Source organism: Centroberyx gerrardi, chromosome 23 (genome assembly GCF_048128805.1).
Source record: "Centroberyx gerrardi isolate f3 chromosome 23, fCenGer3.hap1.cur.20231027, whole genome shotgun sequence".
NCBI classification, from domain to species: domain Eukaryota; kingdom Metazoa; phylum Chordata; class Actinopteri; order Beryciformes; family Berycidae; genus Centroberyx; species Centroberyx gerrardi.
In genome coordinates this window covers 8230808-8248548 of record NC_136019.1, presented here as the reverse complement: position 1 = coordinate 8248548, position 17741 = coordinate 8230808, and the positions used below count along the sequence as shown (strand labels likewise).

The 17741-nt window shown below is 42.2% G+C and overlaps 1 protein-coding gene across 1 annotated transcript in view; it reads right to left on the bottom strand.

Moving 5' to 3' along the window:
• LOC139926335 (H(+)/Cl(-) exchange transporter 3) overlaps window positions 1–17741 on the bottom strand; it is a 28577-nt gene that overhangs the window by 6998 nt on the left and 3838 nt on the right. Inside the window, exons 2-11 of the mRNA XM_071918035.2 lie at window positions 11714–11874; window positions 10440–10539; window positions 9134–9321; window positions 7953–8075; window positions 4794–5000; window positions 4190–4270; window positions 3689–3941; window positions 2361–2653; window positions 1507–1693; window positions 207–605 (exon numbers count right to left, since the gene is read on the bottom strand). Coding sequence (XP_071774136.1) covers window positions 207–605; window positions 1507–1693; window positions 2361–2653; window positions 3689–3941; window positions 4190–4270; window positions 4794–5000; window positions 7953–8075; window positions 9134–9321; window positions 10440–10539; window positions 11714–11874 — 1992 coding nt within the window. The remainder of the gene's footprint in view (window positions 1–206; window positions 606–1506; window positions 1694–2360; window positions 2654–3688; window positions 3942–4189; window positions 4271–4793; window positions 5001–7952; window positions 8076–9133; window positions 9322–10439; window positions 10540–11713; window positions 11875–17741) is intronic.

Below are 17741 nucleotides of genomic sequence, written 5' to 3'. Positions count from 1 at the left end.
CATTTTGGTGATTAGCATGTGATTTTCCCTGCGTAAACCTTTAGTGAATCTGGGCAGAATCTGAGGAAAGGCAGAGGATGACAGGCTTCTCACATTCCTTAATCTCTCTTACTATTCCCTCATTTCGCAATGAAATGTGAGGAGAAACACTTTCATCCAAACTTGTTCCAGTCTTTCAGTATGTCTATCCCGCTCTGTAGTGTTACCTATAGCGATAGTGATGTCCCTGCGCAGGGCAAAGCCCACCAGCCTCTGGGACTCCTTGGACACTATCACAGGGAACCCGTTGTAACTGGTCTCGTTGATGACCCCCTGCAGCTCCTCCACCGTCAGGTCGTCCTGGGTCAGCACCGCTAGCGGCGGGTCGCTGCGTCGCGGCCGCATCACCTCCCTGGCCAGCGTGGTGTGTGTGAACTCCTCCTTAGCGTCCAGGAAGGGGTAGCCGTTGAGGCGGATGTGGGCCTCGTAGATTCCCTCGCGGCCGAACGCGTCGCCCACCCACTTGCTGGTCATGACGGCAGCCATGAGGGGGACGATGTACTCCAACCCGCCGGTCAGCTCGAACACGATGACCACCAGGGAGACGGTCATACGGGTGACGCCGCCTGGAGTGGGAGGAGAAAGAAGGTATTAAGAAAATGACACGCAAGAAACAGACTTCAACGCACATCTAGAAACAGCAACAGAGATTGTGGAAGAGAAAACATGACTGACATTTATCAGTATGAGCATGAAAGACATAAAACAGACTGAAAGAAGAAACAGAGTAAGAGTAAAAAAACAGACATATTATCCCATGAACTAACAGACCCAATGACTCAGCCAAAAAAAAAAAAAGGAACAGCAAAGTATACATTCCCAACTTGCAAAAAATGATCCACCTTAACATCTCATTCAGTCTGGTATTGAGTCCAAAAATCATTATTTCCCTCAAAATGTATCCGCATATGGGGTGAGATAAATTTGAACGTTTCCAATTCAAATCAACTGAAAATTGAATTGAGTTTCAAATATTGAATCAAGTGCTTGATCTTCCTTTTTCCATTTTCACTTCACTTCAAAATATTTCTCAATTCAAAATATTTCTGGAAAATGGTGAAAGTGCATTGGAAGCAAGTGACATTATCTCACCCCAACTGGCAGATTTTTTCACTTGTTTTAAGGACAAGAAGATTTTAAGACTCAAAACTATAATAAATAACTTGTTCAAAATCTCTTTACAGTGCATAGATTCCCATCCAAACAAAAAAATTAATGTTGATGAACCAAATTAAAAACATTATGATGTTAATGCAGACTTTTACCTATATGATATTCTATAATGTCAATAGAAATTGTATAATTTATTTTTATTGTAATGCAAACAGACATAAAGGCAGACTGGTACCAATGCCATCACATTAGCAAGTACCTTCTATATAGAATATCAACATCTAGTTATGCAATCTTCCTAATTAACCGTCTAAAACAGACACATAGAACCACTGTCTACAATATCTGACTCACCCAGACATGCGGCGGCCCCCACCATGGCGTAGAGCCCCGGGGTGATGCAGTCGGCCCCCACCTCGCACCACTCCTTGAAGAGGAACCAGTCGTGGTGATAATAGGCCAGCTGCTCCACGGCGATGCCGACAATACGGCCCGCGATCGCCCCGATGGCCATGCTGGGGATGAACAGGCCCGATGGAACCTGGGGGACGGGAACAGACATTGGTTTGAGCATTGATGACTCTGTAATACTGTAATACTAATACATAATGACTATGTTCTGTATTTATGATGTCCTTTTGATTGATGCTTTTACAGGATGATAGTCCTTCATGTGGGTTTTTTGTGAAATCTTCTAATGTGAAAAACAGTAAAAATAAAGAAAAATGTGTATGTCCAAACCTTTGACTGGTAATGTACGCTGTGTAAATTTTAACGGACCTTGGTTGTTAGCCAATCAGATGATTACTCTGTGATGTCAGAGGTTAACTATCACTAAGTAATATCTCGGGTGTCTGGGGCATGGGACTGTAACCACCTTGACAAAGACAATATGGCCGAAATGTTGGTATTTGCATTAAATCTTTCTTTATGGAGCTGTTTCTTGTATGTGGTATTTTTTCTTCTTCTATAGTTGCTTTGCCTCCACCAGCACCTCACTCATTATCTACCTTTCAAATGAAACTTTGTAACTTTGTAACACTAACATACAGGACATGCAGGGTAAAAATTAGAGAATAACTGAGAATACTGAACATTTTGATGTATTGGCTGTTTGACAATTAATTCCCAGGGCTGGTGAGAGTCTTTTATATCATCTCAAACGCCTGCGGAAATGATCCTCGCCAAATCCCAGGATCCCGCCTCACCTTGAGTCCGAAGGTGAATATGGTCATGATGATCTTGAAGATGAGCGCCAGGCAGAGCTGCCACATGGCGGCGTAGACCCCGGGCCCCGCCGGCCGGTTGGGGGTCTCGGTGAAGGCTTTGCTGCCGTTCATCTGGCTGCGGTACTGGCAGAGCTGGGAGGACTCCAGCGGGCCGCAGTCGGTGAACAGCTCCTTGATCAACTCGCTGGTGTTCTGCCGCGTGTACGGGTTGGGGAAGGCGACCACCGCTGTGATGGCCGCCACCAGGATCACCTCCAAAACCGGGTACTTGCCTAGGAGGGACAAAGGTAACGGCCATTATAACCTAACGCTTCAGACCCTGGGAAGCCGCAGCATGCGATGCCTCCCACTGGGATCTCAAGCTAAGTTAAGCACTGCAGCAAATTCAGCAAATGTCCACAGCATCAGATTCGTGACTGTAAAAATAGGAGCCTAGAGAATCTGACAGCAATGTGGAAAATCTCAGCATCAGTGATGAGTATTAGACACCCAGTTGTGTCGCTTGTTGCATTGATTTTTTTTTGGTTTTGTTTGTTTTGCTGTGAGATAGTTTTATTTCTCCTAAATCAGTATATTGATTTTCAAAATATAAAAAAACAATATGACAAAAGTACACGCATAAAAAAAAACAAAAAAAAAAACAGAGCTGCTGTCATCGAACTTATTTTTGATGCCATGTTTCAGGAAGCATTATGGGCGTAAGTATAGCAGGGAAATTTATAGTGTAGTTTCTACATAATCTTGAAAGGGCTTTCAAGTCTTCTGAAATTTGTGAGATGCTTTTATATGTCCCTTTGTTTTGTTTTTTTATTTCACCTGCACAAATCGTTAACAAGTCAGTTATTCCTTTGTAGTTGATCTATTTCTATGCATTGTCAAAACAAGGATTTTGTGTTCTGTAAGTCCTATTATCTTCATTTCTTAGGCCTGTTGTTAACCAGTATATCTATTTGGATGTACTGCCTAAACAGAGGTTTTGTCTTTGCCTGCCATACACAGCCAGTTCTGTTTCTCCAATCATGGCTGCTTGCTGGAGCATTTTAATGTGCTTTGTCATTCATGTTTGCTCTGACATGCACAGGCCAATAAAGCTGATTGGAGGGATCAAGCTGCCGTCCCAAACCTTTTTTATCTCCACATCTACAGCCATGTTGGCATTTGATTCCTTTCTGCTAGCACAAATATCTGATAGTAATCTCCCAGACAGTCCCATCAATTCCCACGAATATCTTAACATTCAAAAACCCAGTCTGCTTGTCATATCCCGATTCAAATCCGCCCCCAAATCATGAACTCCAGGTACTTGCCGAAGCGGGTGGACTTGCGCCGCCGGCACCAGGCGATGTTGGCTCGGATGAAGAAGGCTCCCCAGAGGCCCCCGAACACGCCCAGCAGGATGAAGGGGATGAGCTCGAACAGGTACCAAGGCGTGTGGTACTCCACGTAGAACAGCACCAGACGGCTGTTCCCGAAGGGGTTAATGGAGCGCAGGACGAAGGCTGCCACCAGGGCGGCGAAGAAGGAGCGCCACAGGGTCTTCAGAGGAAAGTAGTAGCTCACCTGGAGACAAGACAGGAGAGGAGAGTTTACCACTGGGCGAGCAAAAGACTAGTTGTGGTTGAAATAAACTATGAAGGGTGCCTTAATTTTTATCCATCGTACCAAGCACCTAGTCCTGCTTTTAGGGCATAAACTAGCTCTTTGCCTAGTTTACAAATGGATGAGGGAATTTATCATTTGATAAAGTGGCTAAAATACGCCCATACACAAGGTTTACTGTCACTTCATGAGTGCAGGATGACATGTACCTCCTCCAAGCTGAACAGCACTCCTCCTATGGGCGCTCCAAAAGCCACAGACACGCCAGCCGCTGACGCAGCAGAGAGAACCTGAGGGGACAAAACAAACACACCTCAGCTGACATCAGCAGCAAAACACAGGTGATGTGGTTTTGGACACAGTCTCACACACACACACAACTGCATTTACTCAAAAACACAGTCGTACATCATAATAATATAATAGTTGGGGGGTAGAGAAGACACAACGAGAATATCGGACAATCCATTAAGTCAAAAAACCTTTACTTCAGCATTTCAGGGTTCCTGCTCATTTTTCATTTTAAAATTCCAGACTTTTTCCAGGTCTTAATTTCTTGACTGGATTTGAAGAGTTTGGTTGGTGTTCTAAATTATACATCCTGGTAGTAGCTTGATAATGACTGTCAACTAGGCCATATCACTCTATAGCAGAAGCATATAATGTGAAATGAGAACTTTCGTCCAATTCCCACACTTTTTCAGACCTGGAAATGACCAAATAACTTCTCCATACTTTTCCAGACTTTCCAGACCTGTGCAGGAACCCTGGCAATAAGCTGACGTACCACTAGCGCACCATCGTCTCTCTCACCTCTCGTTTCTTTGCCTCGTTCTTGCTGTACTTGGGGAAGAGGTAGGAGAAGATGTTCCCGCAGCAGCAGGCCACGTGGACAAGAGGGCCCTCCTTCCCCAGGCTGAGGCCAGACGCCACAGCCAGCACCAGGGTGATGGTCTTGATCATCAAGGTCCACTTCCCCAGGTAGCCCCGGATGATGAACCCACTCAGGATGGTCTTGATCTGGGGAGAGGGGCGGGCGGAGAGGAAGATAGAAAATTAAGGGGAGAAATTAACCAGAAATCGAGACACAAGGCTATTTGAATGGCACTAACACATTCAGGGTTCGGGGTTTGATTCCCACCCATAAAAAAACAGATAAACAATGTGACTCCCATTGCAGATGAAAGGAAGCTGCATGTCCAAACAGCTAAAATCCTGAAAAAAAAATCCCATCCATGCTAATTACATTAAAACTACAGTTAAAGAGTAAGTCTTGTATTGTGTTTGAGTAATAGTGTTGTGTGTAGTTTCTCAAATTTGTATTGTATGTATTTGGTAAATGAGAAAGAGCTTTAAGAGTCATGTCTTCTATTCTAGATATCACTATCAGTCATCATCAGGCTCAAAGTCACCGACGGCAACACCGTCTCCCTGTCGACACCGTTTTAGCTTTCTTGTTCCCATGGCAACAAAAGGGAATATTTTGAAAGCTGTGAGCACTCACCTCAAAATGGCTTTCCACAGCACAGCCAGATGCAGTCACAACTCCCCACCCACTGAATTAACAATTTTGAGACACTTCAACACATCAAAAAGTAATAAGCATGTCAACGTTAAAGTCCCACAAACTGCACAAAACGGCTTACTCCTGCTTTCTGGGATGGTTACAGCCAGTTACAGAGACCTAGAGACTTTCTATTTCCTATGCCGCTCTAGTTTCTGACACCCGCAGCAAATCGATAAGACAGCCAATTAAAATGAGACAACGGGAAGAATAAAGCACAACATCAATATTCTGCAACAATCCCACCTAAACTGCATTGATAAGCTGTATCACTCAGGCCGGATTGCACTGAAGAATAATGAAACAGACTGAGAGGAAAAACACTCAATAGCCCAGTGACCTCATTTGCTAGATAAAAATGTTACATTCTGCCTCAAAATGTACTTTTTAGGCTGTCTGACTGAACACAGTCACACCCACAAGTGATCTTTTAACACATGAAGATCTGTCCAAAACCCCTTAAAGTAAAAAATGACTTTTTGAGCTATTAAAGATTCAACAACAGATCCCGCTACAGTGATTTTCAACTGACTGTGGGTCCAGCACATCATTTTGCCAAATAGCATTTTTATTGATAGAAGAGAACATAGTGGAGGGATACCATTTAGGAGAGATAGTTCCTGTTTGGGAGACCAGATCTACTTTTATTTTTAAACACTAATTTTAGTGTAAACCAAGAATAGAAATGCAAAATGATGACGGACCAATTATCGCTTTATTGTCTTAAAAGCGGAATTTGTTGTTGAATATGTTCACAAACTTGTTAAATGTCAGTTTTCAGGCTATTTTCATGGTCTCATTCAAATCAATGGGAAGTAGTATATTCTGGTTTTCATGGCGGTCAAATGCCAAATAACCCCCATGTTAAAACTAAGTGGAATATTGCTTTATGTCATTTATACAGCCAAAACATAATGCAAAGGGAAAATTCACAAAAATTATTAATTATTACAGGTGTTTAAATCAACCGACGTGCTTTTTTCTCTACATAAACTGTAACGTTCTGACAACTCATCATGGACTCTGGAGTGTAAACAGCTTGAGGTGCTGCAGTGGGGTGTTGCTCTTTCACACACAGATTAACTTGATGCCGATTTCAATCAACAGCCAATGCTCCCTGTGAAACATATAAGGTGCTGAAATCTGTGTGATCGTAATCAATATGCCATCATTGCCTTTTTTACTGCCACCTCTTCAAACACTGTGACAGTAATGACAGTCACTGCTGTTGGGGATTTGGCCAGCAGCAACAACCTCGCCTTTCATCGATAAACTAGCACCCATATTTCCTTTTTTTTATCCGGGACACACACATCATGAGTGGAGTTTTGAATTCCAGGGTGTTAAACAAGACGAAGTCCCAGACGAAGTGATTACTTCAGGGCCACAAACCTCCATCTCACTGACAGTGCAGCTTTTACCTGGAAGGAATCATTCAGCTTCCTCGGCCTCCTGTGCCGAGGCTGATAGCGGTTTAATCTCTCTAATCTCTCTCTGCTGACGCTACCGACCGTCTACCCAATGGGGCGAGAAGATGATTTACTAATACACAGGATATGATGTAATTATCTCTTGTGCTATTAAACTAGACTGAGCGTTTATGTAGAGACCGGGGTTGAATAGCTGCACTCCCATTCATACTTTTTGCTCTGACCAGACCAACAGTAGACTGAATATTCTTATGTATGATCTAGGGCTGAAATTAACGATTATTTTCATTATCGATTAATCTATTTTTTTTTTTAATTAATCTAATTAATTTATTGATTATTTCTTTGATTAATCATTTAGTCTATAAAATGTCAAAATAATGATGCCTATCACAAGTCACTAGAGCCTAAAGTGACGTCTTAAAATTGCTTACTTAATCTCTAAAACCCCAAAGTATTAATTTTATAATAATATGAAAAACACAAGCAAATCTTAGCATTTGTGAAGCTGTAACCAGCAAATTTGGGGTATTTTTACTTGATAAATGACTATTAAACTATTATTATTATCGATTATCAAAATTTGAATCGGTTGATTTTCTGTCGACTACCTAATCGTTTCAGCGCTAGTATGATCCGTTGGTATCTTTTGATTTTGATTTTACTGCTTAAACATAAATATGAATGTTATCCCAGCCGGTGAACACTGTATGGGTTGTACATCATCTCAGCTCAGTGGGGAACCCATGTTCTTTTCTTGTGCAACGTTTCAACCCAGTGTGGGTCTTCATCAGAAAACACAGGAACCCAAATGCTGCAAAAGTAAAGAGTCAATCTGCTGCTATTGTTTTTCCTTTGCTCAGTATTGACTTCAGTTTCTACCTTTCACCTGAGATAAAAGTCTATTTGGTGGTATTTTCTGTGCCACATATTTTTCAGAGAGCCTTGTATTTGTCAGAGCGTTAACATCACGCTTACCTCAGGGATCCCCGAGCCGCAGGCGTAGGGAGCGAACACCTTGACCAGACAGACGGCCAGGAAGGCGAAGGACAGCGCCCAGTAGATGTACATGAAGTAGTTCATGATGTATGAGCCGGGGCCCTGAGGAGAGGAGGAGGAGGAGAAGGAGAGAGACGATGAGGAAGAGCAGGGAACTGTCAACACCTTCAAACTCACTGCCACCAAAATGTGTGTAAGTGTGCATGCATGTCTGTGAGCGGCATGCATGTATGCCTGTGTGTGTGTGTGTGTGCACTAGGGCTGTAGCGCTTATCTGATTGGAATCTGGAAGACCGGACTAGCTTTCTCCCTCAGTGTCACACTCTGCTACAGCCAGCCCCCTCCCTGTGAATGTGGTTGTAGCTCATGATGCGTTCACATGATGTGAGAAAATTGAGTGACTTGACGCCTCAAAGCAACAACTTGGAGCTGTCAAACACCACGACTGAAGTTTTCTGTAGACTTTGGATACTCCTGATAATTATTCTCAGCTTTTTCACAATTAAGCTTTGGCTCTATTCGCTTTATAATATGAGGACTAATAACCTCTATCTTTTGTTTCTGTTTTGGTGGGGTAGATCAGTAGATTTTCATATAGCAGTGGGTCAAATTTTCCCTCAAGTTTCCCGAAAGAATGTAAAATGTAGGGGGGCAGCGAGAAGTTCATTTATGTTGTGAAGCTACAGAGAAATATCAAACAAAGGTACATTTAATACATTTTTGTTATTTTGTACCTGCCTTGCTATAATGTTAATGACATTACCATGCTAACATTGAAATTTCTGGATAATGTTGATTACCAACTGATTTTTTCCCAACCAGAGTCAAAATGAGGACACCATAACAAGTAAACTCGTGTCATGTAAGATCAAATCAAAAATGCATGCACACTCTGATGAAGGCACTCAGCCAAAACGCACAGGTGTAGCTACTATATTATTAGATTTCCTTGCTGGTATGCCACCCTTATAAAGGCATTTGTAATCTTTTGATAGAGGAAGAATGCCTTGGTTTGTCCTTCTTCAATTGTGTTGTATTGATCTCCTCAAAGATATCTCTCCTGTACTGAATCGCTAACTATGTCCTGAGATTGATATTGAGTCGGTCTCAGAAGGAGAGTTTCACATCCCTAGTGCAGGTGTGAGCATGAGTCATTCTACCTCCGCCTGCCCCAGTATTAGTTCAGCCCAGCTCTTCCACTGGGGACACTTGTCCCTCTCAGCGAAGGTGGTCTCATTGGACGTCCAGCAGCACTGCTCGTGGTTGAACCACATGGCGCTGAGACACACACCCTCCTTCAGGTCGTTCATCCAATCAGCAGCAATGTCAATCAGGCCAGCCAAAGCACCTGACAGGAACAGAAGAGCGGGGGAAAAGAACGGGAAAGAGGGACGAGGAGGTGAAGGCAGGGAAGAGCAGAGGAAGCGAAAAAAAAAAAAAAATCCATCCAGGTATTTGTGGCTGACAAATAACTTGCTAGTGATGCTGCCACTCTCTATGTGTGTCTGTTAACATTACAAAGTTGTTTTTATTCTCATCATTTTAGAGCCTGTTGACAGCACAAAGAGCCAAATATGTATGCCTTGGTATCCTTCTTCTGAAATGTCACCCTGACAGCCAAAGAGCAGTGACTCAGAGTAACACCTGGAAAGGCACTCCTTGAATATTTATCTATATAAACACAGTACAAAATGGAAGGTTTGGCCACTGTCAATATGAAAATACCTGAGCAGAAAAAGGAGTGTTACTACCAGAAATCTCCATGGCAAAACGCAACAGCTGCTCTTCAGGATGTATTAAAAATCAAAGAAGGTCCGAGGCGCTCAGGTAAAATCAATTTAAATAGTTAACAACTGATCGACACCTTTCAGCTCAAATGAGTCTTCGTCAGACACGTCACACCCTGCTGAAGGCTCGTTTGAGCTGAAACGCATTGAAACAGTGCCTCGGACCTTCTTTCATTTTATTAAAATACGGGATTTGTACAGGAATCTATGAGTCCATACTTCCCACGTCACATCTTAGTCTCTAGTGAGGCTTTCCATCAGAGAGTAATAATGTAGGCCATTTTACAGCAGCTTCACTGTCGCTAGCAGGTGAAAACATGTCAGTAGCCTCATTGCTGTAAACAGGATTGTTGCTTGGATTTCTATGTTTTTTTTTTATTCTTTTGGTATCAATTTAAGTCAGAACTGTAAATGTAAAGCGCACGTGTAAGAGTGCGCTTAGGGGACTGAACTCTGTCCTGTGAGGCTCTGCAGGAGAGATAAGATGTGTGTGTGTGCGTGTGTGAGCAAGTGGGTGAGTAAAAGAGCGAGAGACCGAGACAGCAAGAGAGAGACAGAAGGTGAGTTGCCTGAGGCCAAGCATGTGAGTGTCACCAGCAGAAGAGATAAGGTAGGTGTGTGTGTGTGTGTGTGTGTGTGTGTGTGTGTGTGTGTGCGCACCCATGCATGTGTGTGTTACCTGAGGCCAGGCCTGTGAGCGTCACCACCAGCCACCCGGACCAAGCATCGTACAGGCTCTTGGTGAACTCCCATGCCGACTCCTTCTTCTTACTGTTAATCTGAACACACACACACACACACACACACACAGAAAGACACAAAGGTCAGGGGAAGAACATTATCATACAGGAATAACAGGAAATAAAAACTCATAAGCTTTAAGAAGTATCAAATGAATTATGTTGACTGCAATGCAAGTGGGTCAAATGTTTCTATCCACTTTCCACTGATAAGTAATTTAGTAATCTGCTCAGTCGGCATGATTTCCACTGTTGCCTCAACAGGACGTTTGATTACACTATTTCCCATTTGGCAGGTTTGACCGGTTCATAATAAAACAGTTCAAGATAGTATTCAAATAATATTCAAATTGTTAGAGTTGACACTTCCAGGAATCCTGTGCTGAAACATTTCCGGAAAGCGTGGCTGTAAAAACGTGTGGCAGCTTTTGTGTTCATTGTGTCAATATTTGGATAAGTGACGCAGGGAAGGAAGCTACATTTTTTTGTTCATTCATTCCGGATCATTCAGTAGCCACTCTGACTAATGTGCAATTCAGTTTTTTATAATAGAAGAGGATCTCAAAGTGATTGTTGGTTACCTGCCATAGTGGCTGGTAGAGTAGAAAAGTGATCAGTGGCTCAGGAACACAAAGAAGGAAAAACATCTCTTTTTAGAAATGAGAGGTAGTTTTGTGTTAAAAAAAACTAGCACATCAATGCTAGTTACATCAAAGCACTAAAGAATGAGCTAAAGATTGAGGAACAGTGTTGTATAGTCTGTGGTAGTGTTATGTGCAGAGTATATGCAGTACTGTAGTGTAGACGACTGTTGGGTTTCACTTCAAAACGCTGTGTATTCATTTTGCAAAAAAGCTGCTTCCTGAAAGTCAGTCATCAATATTTCAAAAACACAGATAACTCTAATGTGGAAACAAAGTTCTTGAAGTGTTAATCTGCGAGATCTCTGAAACGGACATTTATTTATATGAAAATGTCACAGATTATTACTTAAAGATGATTCAGAATTTTTACAGTATCCCATGTGTTTGACTGTGATCTCAACAATCATTTTGTAATTTTTTTCAAATGGTGGATATCGTATCGTATCGAGTAAACAAATCTCCTGTTACACAATTAATCTGAGGTGTGTGTGTCCAAGCAACCCTTGACCTCCTGTCCATATTTGAAGACGTTGCCGGGCTTCTATCTCGGCCCTGGGTGTCCTCCTCACCTTGCGGTGTCTCTCGCGGTCTTTGCACTTCTCGCGGACCCAGTCGATGGTGTGGAAGTCGTCGTAGGTCCCCACACCTGGGATGGGCTCCTCTAGGAAGTCCAGCAGGTGGGTGGAGCTGCTGGCTACCCCGCCCCCGTTAGACATGACGTAGTTAGATGCTGAGGAGGAGAGAGGGAAGGGGGAGAAAAAGATAGATGGTGTTAACATGAGCGACATCTTTTACCGAGCAAAGACAAAGGGAAAGCCAATTCAGGCTGAGCGATATACCGTGTTTTAAGGTATAGCAGATGGAGCCACACGAAGGTATGTTTTTTACAATACAATCGCATATTTTTTTAATCATATCATATACACTTGAGTTTGACTAATATGTCAGTTTGCTGACATATTGGGTCAATATTGGGCTTTTATTAAATGTCAGATATCAGCCAGTCAGTGTCGTCCAACAGAGATGATGGAGGTTCCTCCCTGACCACAGCTACATATACATAACAGTCTGTAAAACCTGCAATGAAATTTTATTTTCTTTGCATGTTTATTATAGCATTTAAATGTTTATTTTAGCATTTAATTGTTCAATTCTGTTTTTTTGTAAAATAATTCTTCAGTAATGCAGTAATGTATCCCAGAGTTTCTCCTATCACCAAATAGATGTGATGCTTTAAAGAATTTCATCAGTCTGGGTTTTAATGGAGAGTTTTAGTGTCCCATGATGGACTAAACGCTGTTTCAGAGGCTTTTCCACCCTGATAAGAATACAATTCTGGGGGAAATCCTGAATACTTATTTTTTATCAAATTTTAAGATATTGAAAAAAGAGATATTGAAAAAAATACAATACAAAATGATTGGTTTTGGCCTTCAGAAATCAGTCCAATACATACCACACACACACACTGAACTCCTTGGTTGCTATGCAAACATCACGCACTTCTCATTAAGTCTAACTTGGACTGGAAAAACCAAACACCACCAAATACTGTTCCACTCAAAACAAAGAAAAAACTAGGGTGATGTGATATTTTGGCCACATCGCCCTGCCGTACATCTGATCCTTATAAATGATACAGACTCAGCAAGAGATTCATCACAGCGCTGCCTGCTGCTGGCTGCACTGGAGAGCCATCTCCTCCATTACCCGGCCCATCAGAAACACTGCAGAGCTCGCCACACACACACACACACACACTCACACACCAGTAAGAAATAATGGGACTGTCTGAACCCCGGATGTGTTGAGAAAACCCTGTAAGGCTTGCAGTACGTTCCAGGCCAGGTGATGTACTGCAATCCTTACAGCTGCAAAATCTGAAACCCCAGGGAGTGCAGGTTATTTGAACCAATGAAACGTTTTGGTGAGTGAGTGAATTACACTGAAATGCTGGGCCGAGACCTCACAGTCTTCTACTGGTGACCACTGAGAAACTCGACTGAAGCACCTGGAGACTAATTGTGTATTCATGTGCTATCGGGTATATCGGAAAAGCCAATTTCCTAAATTTCACATGAACGCCCTCCAAAGTCGGATGATTAAGTCACTTTTGCTGCCCGACTGTGTGTGAATGATAGGTAGGTGTGTGAGTGAGCAAGCGTGTGTTTTCTGTGTTTGTGTCTATGCGAGCGTGAGTACCAATATATCTTACCGGTAAATCATTCCGCCCTGAAGAGTAATTTGCTACTGAAATGGTTTCAGCTGCCTCTATCAACAAGGAAATTAAATTCAAGGAAATTCCTAGTATTATTAGTTACTTATTGCAGCATATTTCACTCTTAATGCCCGTCCTGGTTTGACTGGTTCGTTTGTAACTTTGAGGTTTACAAGAGTTTCTAATGCAATCCACTCTGGCTTCGTTCTTTCTGTGGGTAAAGCTGCTCTTAAGGTTTGTTTTGTGCGAGTGGAAAATCTTCAAAAGGGTGCAGGCTTTCTGTCAGTGGCCCTAATCTATCATGAAAACTACAGACTATAGTACTATAAGACCCTCTAGGTTTCCCCTCCACCCTCTTATGCAAGAAGAGGTTTTTAAGAAGTCCTTTACAAGGCTACTAAAGTTTAAGGTCGTTATCAGCCACCATCATTGACTAAAGTAAGAAGAGGAGGGTGATTGTTTGTAGGGATGTTTGTGGCTTCCTCCTTGAAACCCTTTTCTCTTATCAAAGTTTCTCAGAAAAATATAGTGCTAACAAGAACCATGTGGCCTTGCTGTAGTAAAATGTGGCATAGCCTACAAAGCAGACAAGGCGAGGGAAAAATAATAAAAAAGTCATTGGAAAGCTAAAAGAAAGGGGTGAATCACATGCTCACCATTCGCTCTTACCATGCCTAATATAGGCCGCCTGCCCGTCCTGCAATAAGTAAATGCATATCTATGGCTTAGCTAATAAACTGTAGTGATGCTTAATGATGTAAAGATAATTTGACCATCTAAATTCTGGGTTTATTCATATATGTTCTTGAAGAGTTTCACTTATAGATGGAAGATTCACGCTTTGGCAATTTTTAGCCAAATACAGGTCTGACACCAATGTTTCCAAGAATCTAGATAAAACTATAATGTTTAGCGGTCAGATGCTCTCAGTCCTTGTATCCAAAGCTCAGACTATAAATATCAGAATGAATAAAAAGTCTTCAATGAATCACTACATAAATAAAGCCAGCAATGGGGTGACACCATTCTCCAATTACAAATTGGGCCTTCACACCAGAAAGGCCAAGCTGCAGTCAACTGACTGCTGTTTCTAAATTTTAAAATTGAAATATCTTCCCTTTCAAAATGTCCCTGCATGACTTTCAACTGACACCTTGTTGGCCTTCTCTTAGACCCCTAAAATCCACTGGCCTTTTTAGTGTTAAACCTTACATTGCTCAGACTTCTAGCAGCCTCATCAATGTTGGTCTGATTGTATCGGCCTACAGCTTAGAGACTGATAAAACTAGAACGCACAGATGCATGAAGCGCTGCCATCACATCAACATGACTATGATCTCACAGCACACGTTATTAATGATTTTTTTAAAAAAACACAAAGAGAACATTGTCCACCGTCCACAAATGTTTGAGTTGAACCCAAACACAGATGATAAATACAGTGATGCTCATTGTAACAATGTCAAGAGACACTAAATGCCAGTGGCTAGGTCTGATCTGTTCTGGTTGGATGCACTGGTAGAATATGAGGAGGGACAGCAAAACAGACTCTGCTGTATGGCTCACACACACACACACACACACACACACACACAATAACAGCGTGACGAGAGGCTGCCTAGGGGCTTATTCTCTCTGCCTGTTATCTACAAAACATCATACACTTTACCTGGCCGCCATTTTGCTTGGTCAGCTCTGCAGTAGTTCTATGTAGTAATTCTATGTAAAATCTATTTGACAGTGACAACAGTAAACAGCTGTATTATAATCCAGTACCCATCATACGTCATCAGTGGAACCATCAAATGTTCTTCACAGACCTCCGTAGTCCCACTGCACCAAACCCAATTCAGTTAGTAGATTCCCCAGTGAGGGGATTTATTTTATTAGCTTTGAAAAGCACCGCCACGCGCTTACGTAATCTGGCACAAAGCCTGTTTCAGAAATTAGGGACAACCCATTCTCTGACATTTGAAACTGTCAGATGCGCTGAGTGTAAGCCTCCTACTTCTGACGCTACAAATATGTGGGACTCCATCATGGACGCAGCTGCAGCACAAAGGCAGCACTGTAACCACCACAAAAAAGAGACAGAGAGCAATGCTGTTTATAGCTACTGAGTGTTTCAAGTATTGAGAAGAAAACAAATGGAGGTATACAAATGGAGGAGCAAAATTTGACTCAAATTGTGCTTTGTGACGCATCACAAGTACAACCTGTTTCTCTTGTCCATGTATATTCATCAATGTAACATTCATTCATGTAATTATGAGTCTATATAAATGTTAGCCTTGATAGGTGTGGAGCCTCACCTACAGTTACGCCTACAGCCAAATAGCAATCACACCCTGCTGAGCTCACATCCTACTGAATCGGCTACACACCTATGAAAGTATTTGAACAAAATAAACGATCCACTCTTTGAAAATAGCGACGCTGACTCTTACAAAATGATTGAAAGCACGCAATCAAAACAAACTGCGGTACTTTTCAAAAGGGTGATCGGTAACTTAGGGCCTTAGATGAGAAAATGACAATCCCCTTGCAATCTGGATCCTCTGTTTCTTAAGAGATGTTGAATAATGAACTTTAGGTAATGATTTCCTTTTTCCAAAATAGATGTATAATGAACAGGCATCAGTTTGCCCTCTGAAAACAACATGGGAGATAAACCCATAACACCCTGTGCATACAGCATCAAGCTGAGGCCACATGAATGATGTTATATGGTTAGTTTGTTACGGTCCATCTCTGCTTCCCCCGGTGTGACTATTCATTCATTCATTCATTCATTCATTCATTCAGCGCCATTCAGTCAGTCAAACATCAAACATGTGACTGTTGAACGTCCCTGCAACCTGTGACATCACACTGTTGGCAGCGGGGGACAGAAGGCACCTTCAGGCAACTTTTTGTCCTCCAGCCACAGTCTGATAGATCCCAAAATTCAATTCAACTATTTTACCAGCCAAATTGATTTTTATAATGAAAAGGAACCTGCAAATGATGTCTGGTTTCCTGCCAAAGTGGCTCTTTAGAGTAGACAAATTTACCAGCTGCAGCCCCAAAAATGTGAATTTCCCACTCTGCATATCATTATCTGGCTCACATAGCACATAAGACAAAAGTGCCTCAATACAATGTATTGAAGAAGAAGCTAAAATTAAACCTGTGAATCCAGAAATGTGTGCAAGAGTAATGCCAAGCGAATGACACACCATGCTTTATAACACTAAGCTCAGAAAGTCTTGTGGCCTTTTGAGTAGCAAACATACACATTCCAAATGAAAATAGGTTTTTCTCGTCTTAAATCTCCTAAGCTTAACTGCAGTCATGACTGTTGGTTAGCAAACAAGCCTGACATTAAGGCTTGTTCATAGCATTCGTCTCTAAACTCTCTGAGGCTTACCAAGCGGGGAATGATGAAAACAATGATGAAGAAAACCCAAACTACTCTGCCTGGTATGATAGCATGGAGCTTTTAAAGCAATTCCCCCTGCGATCTGTGGGCTCTGATCAAAGCCCAGTCGCCACATAAAACACAAAACCCTTAGGTGATTCTAACCAGGGCAGAAAAGATGGTGTAAGATAGAGAAACAGGGGACAGAACGGACAGTAAAATGGCATTCACACCACTACATCCTACCCAAAACGTTACTATACTGGAACTACAACACCATTACTATGTAATAAATGAATGGCTTCCCTCCAGAGCGAACTAAAACATGTATCGAAAAAATTGATACCTAAAATTTCACAATACAGCTGAGGTAAGATAGCTTATAACCAATAATACCTAATAATCCAATGTGAGTTTTACTTTCATGTAAGAAATCATTTTGTGAGAAGTAGGTGATGCTTGTTACCAAATCACAGACATCTCAGTTTGGTATGAAAGTCTTCATATTGACATCTGCGTGCCCACTAGCATAATTTCCCCCCACATAATTGAGACATCACCAGAAAATAACCCTCCTCCCCAAGACCTTCCATATCACACACGTCAGCCTGGCCAAGCCTTTGAAAAGTTATGAGCTTATTAGCTCATATCACAGCCTTTGATGTTCAGTGGAAACGTGGGAGAGGAGAAATGAGTAGAAACCCTCTTAGGAGAATCTCTGTGAGAAACCGGGACAAAATGGCCAACAGCGGCTTTCATGGCCAACAGCGGCTTTCATCGACCAGAGATATCCTGTCGAAGGAAGAGAAGAGGAAACGAGCGTGCTAGCTATTATTGTTGTTGTTGTGGAGTCAGCAGCAGCGAGAGCGTCAAGCCGTCTGCTGAGGGAGGAACAGCAGGCCTGGCAGGGAGACTGATATTGTCGTCCTCCATTTTGATTTGAGAGTGACAGCTACAGTCTGGACTGTCCAGGGAGGGG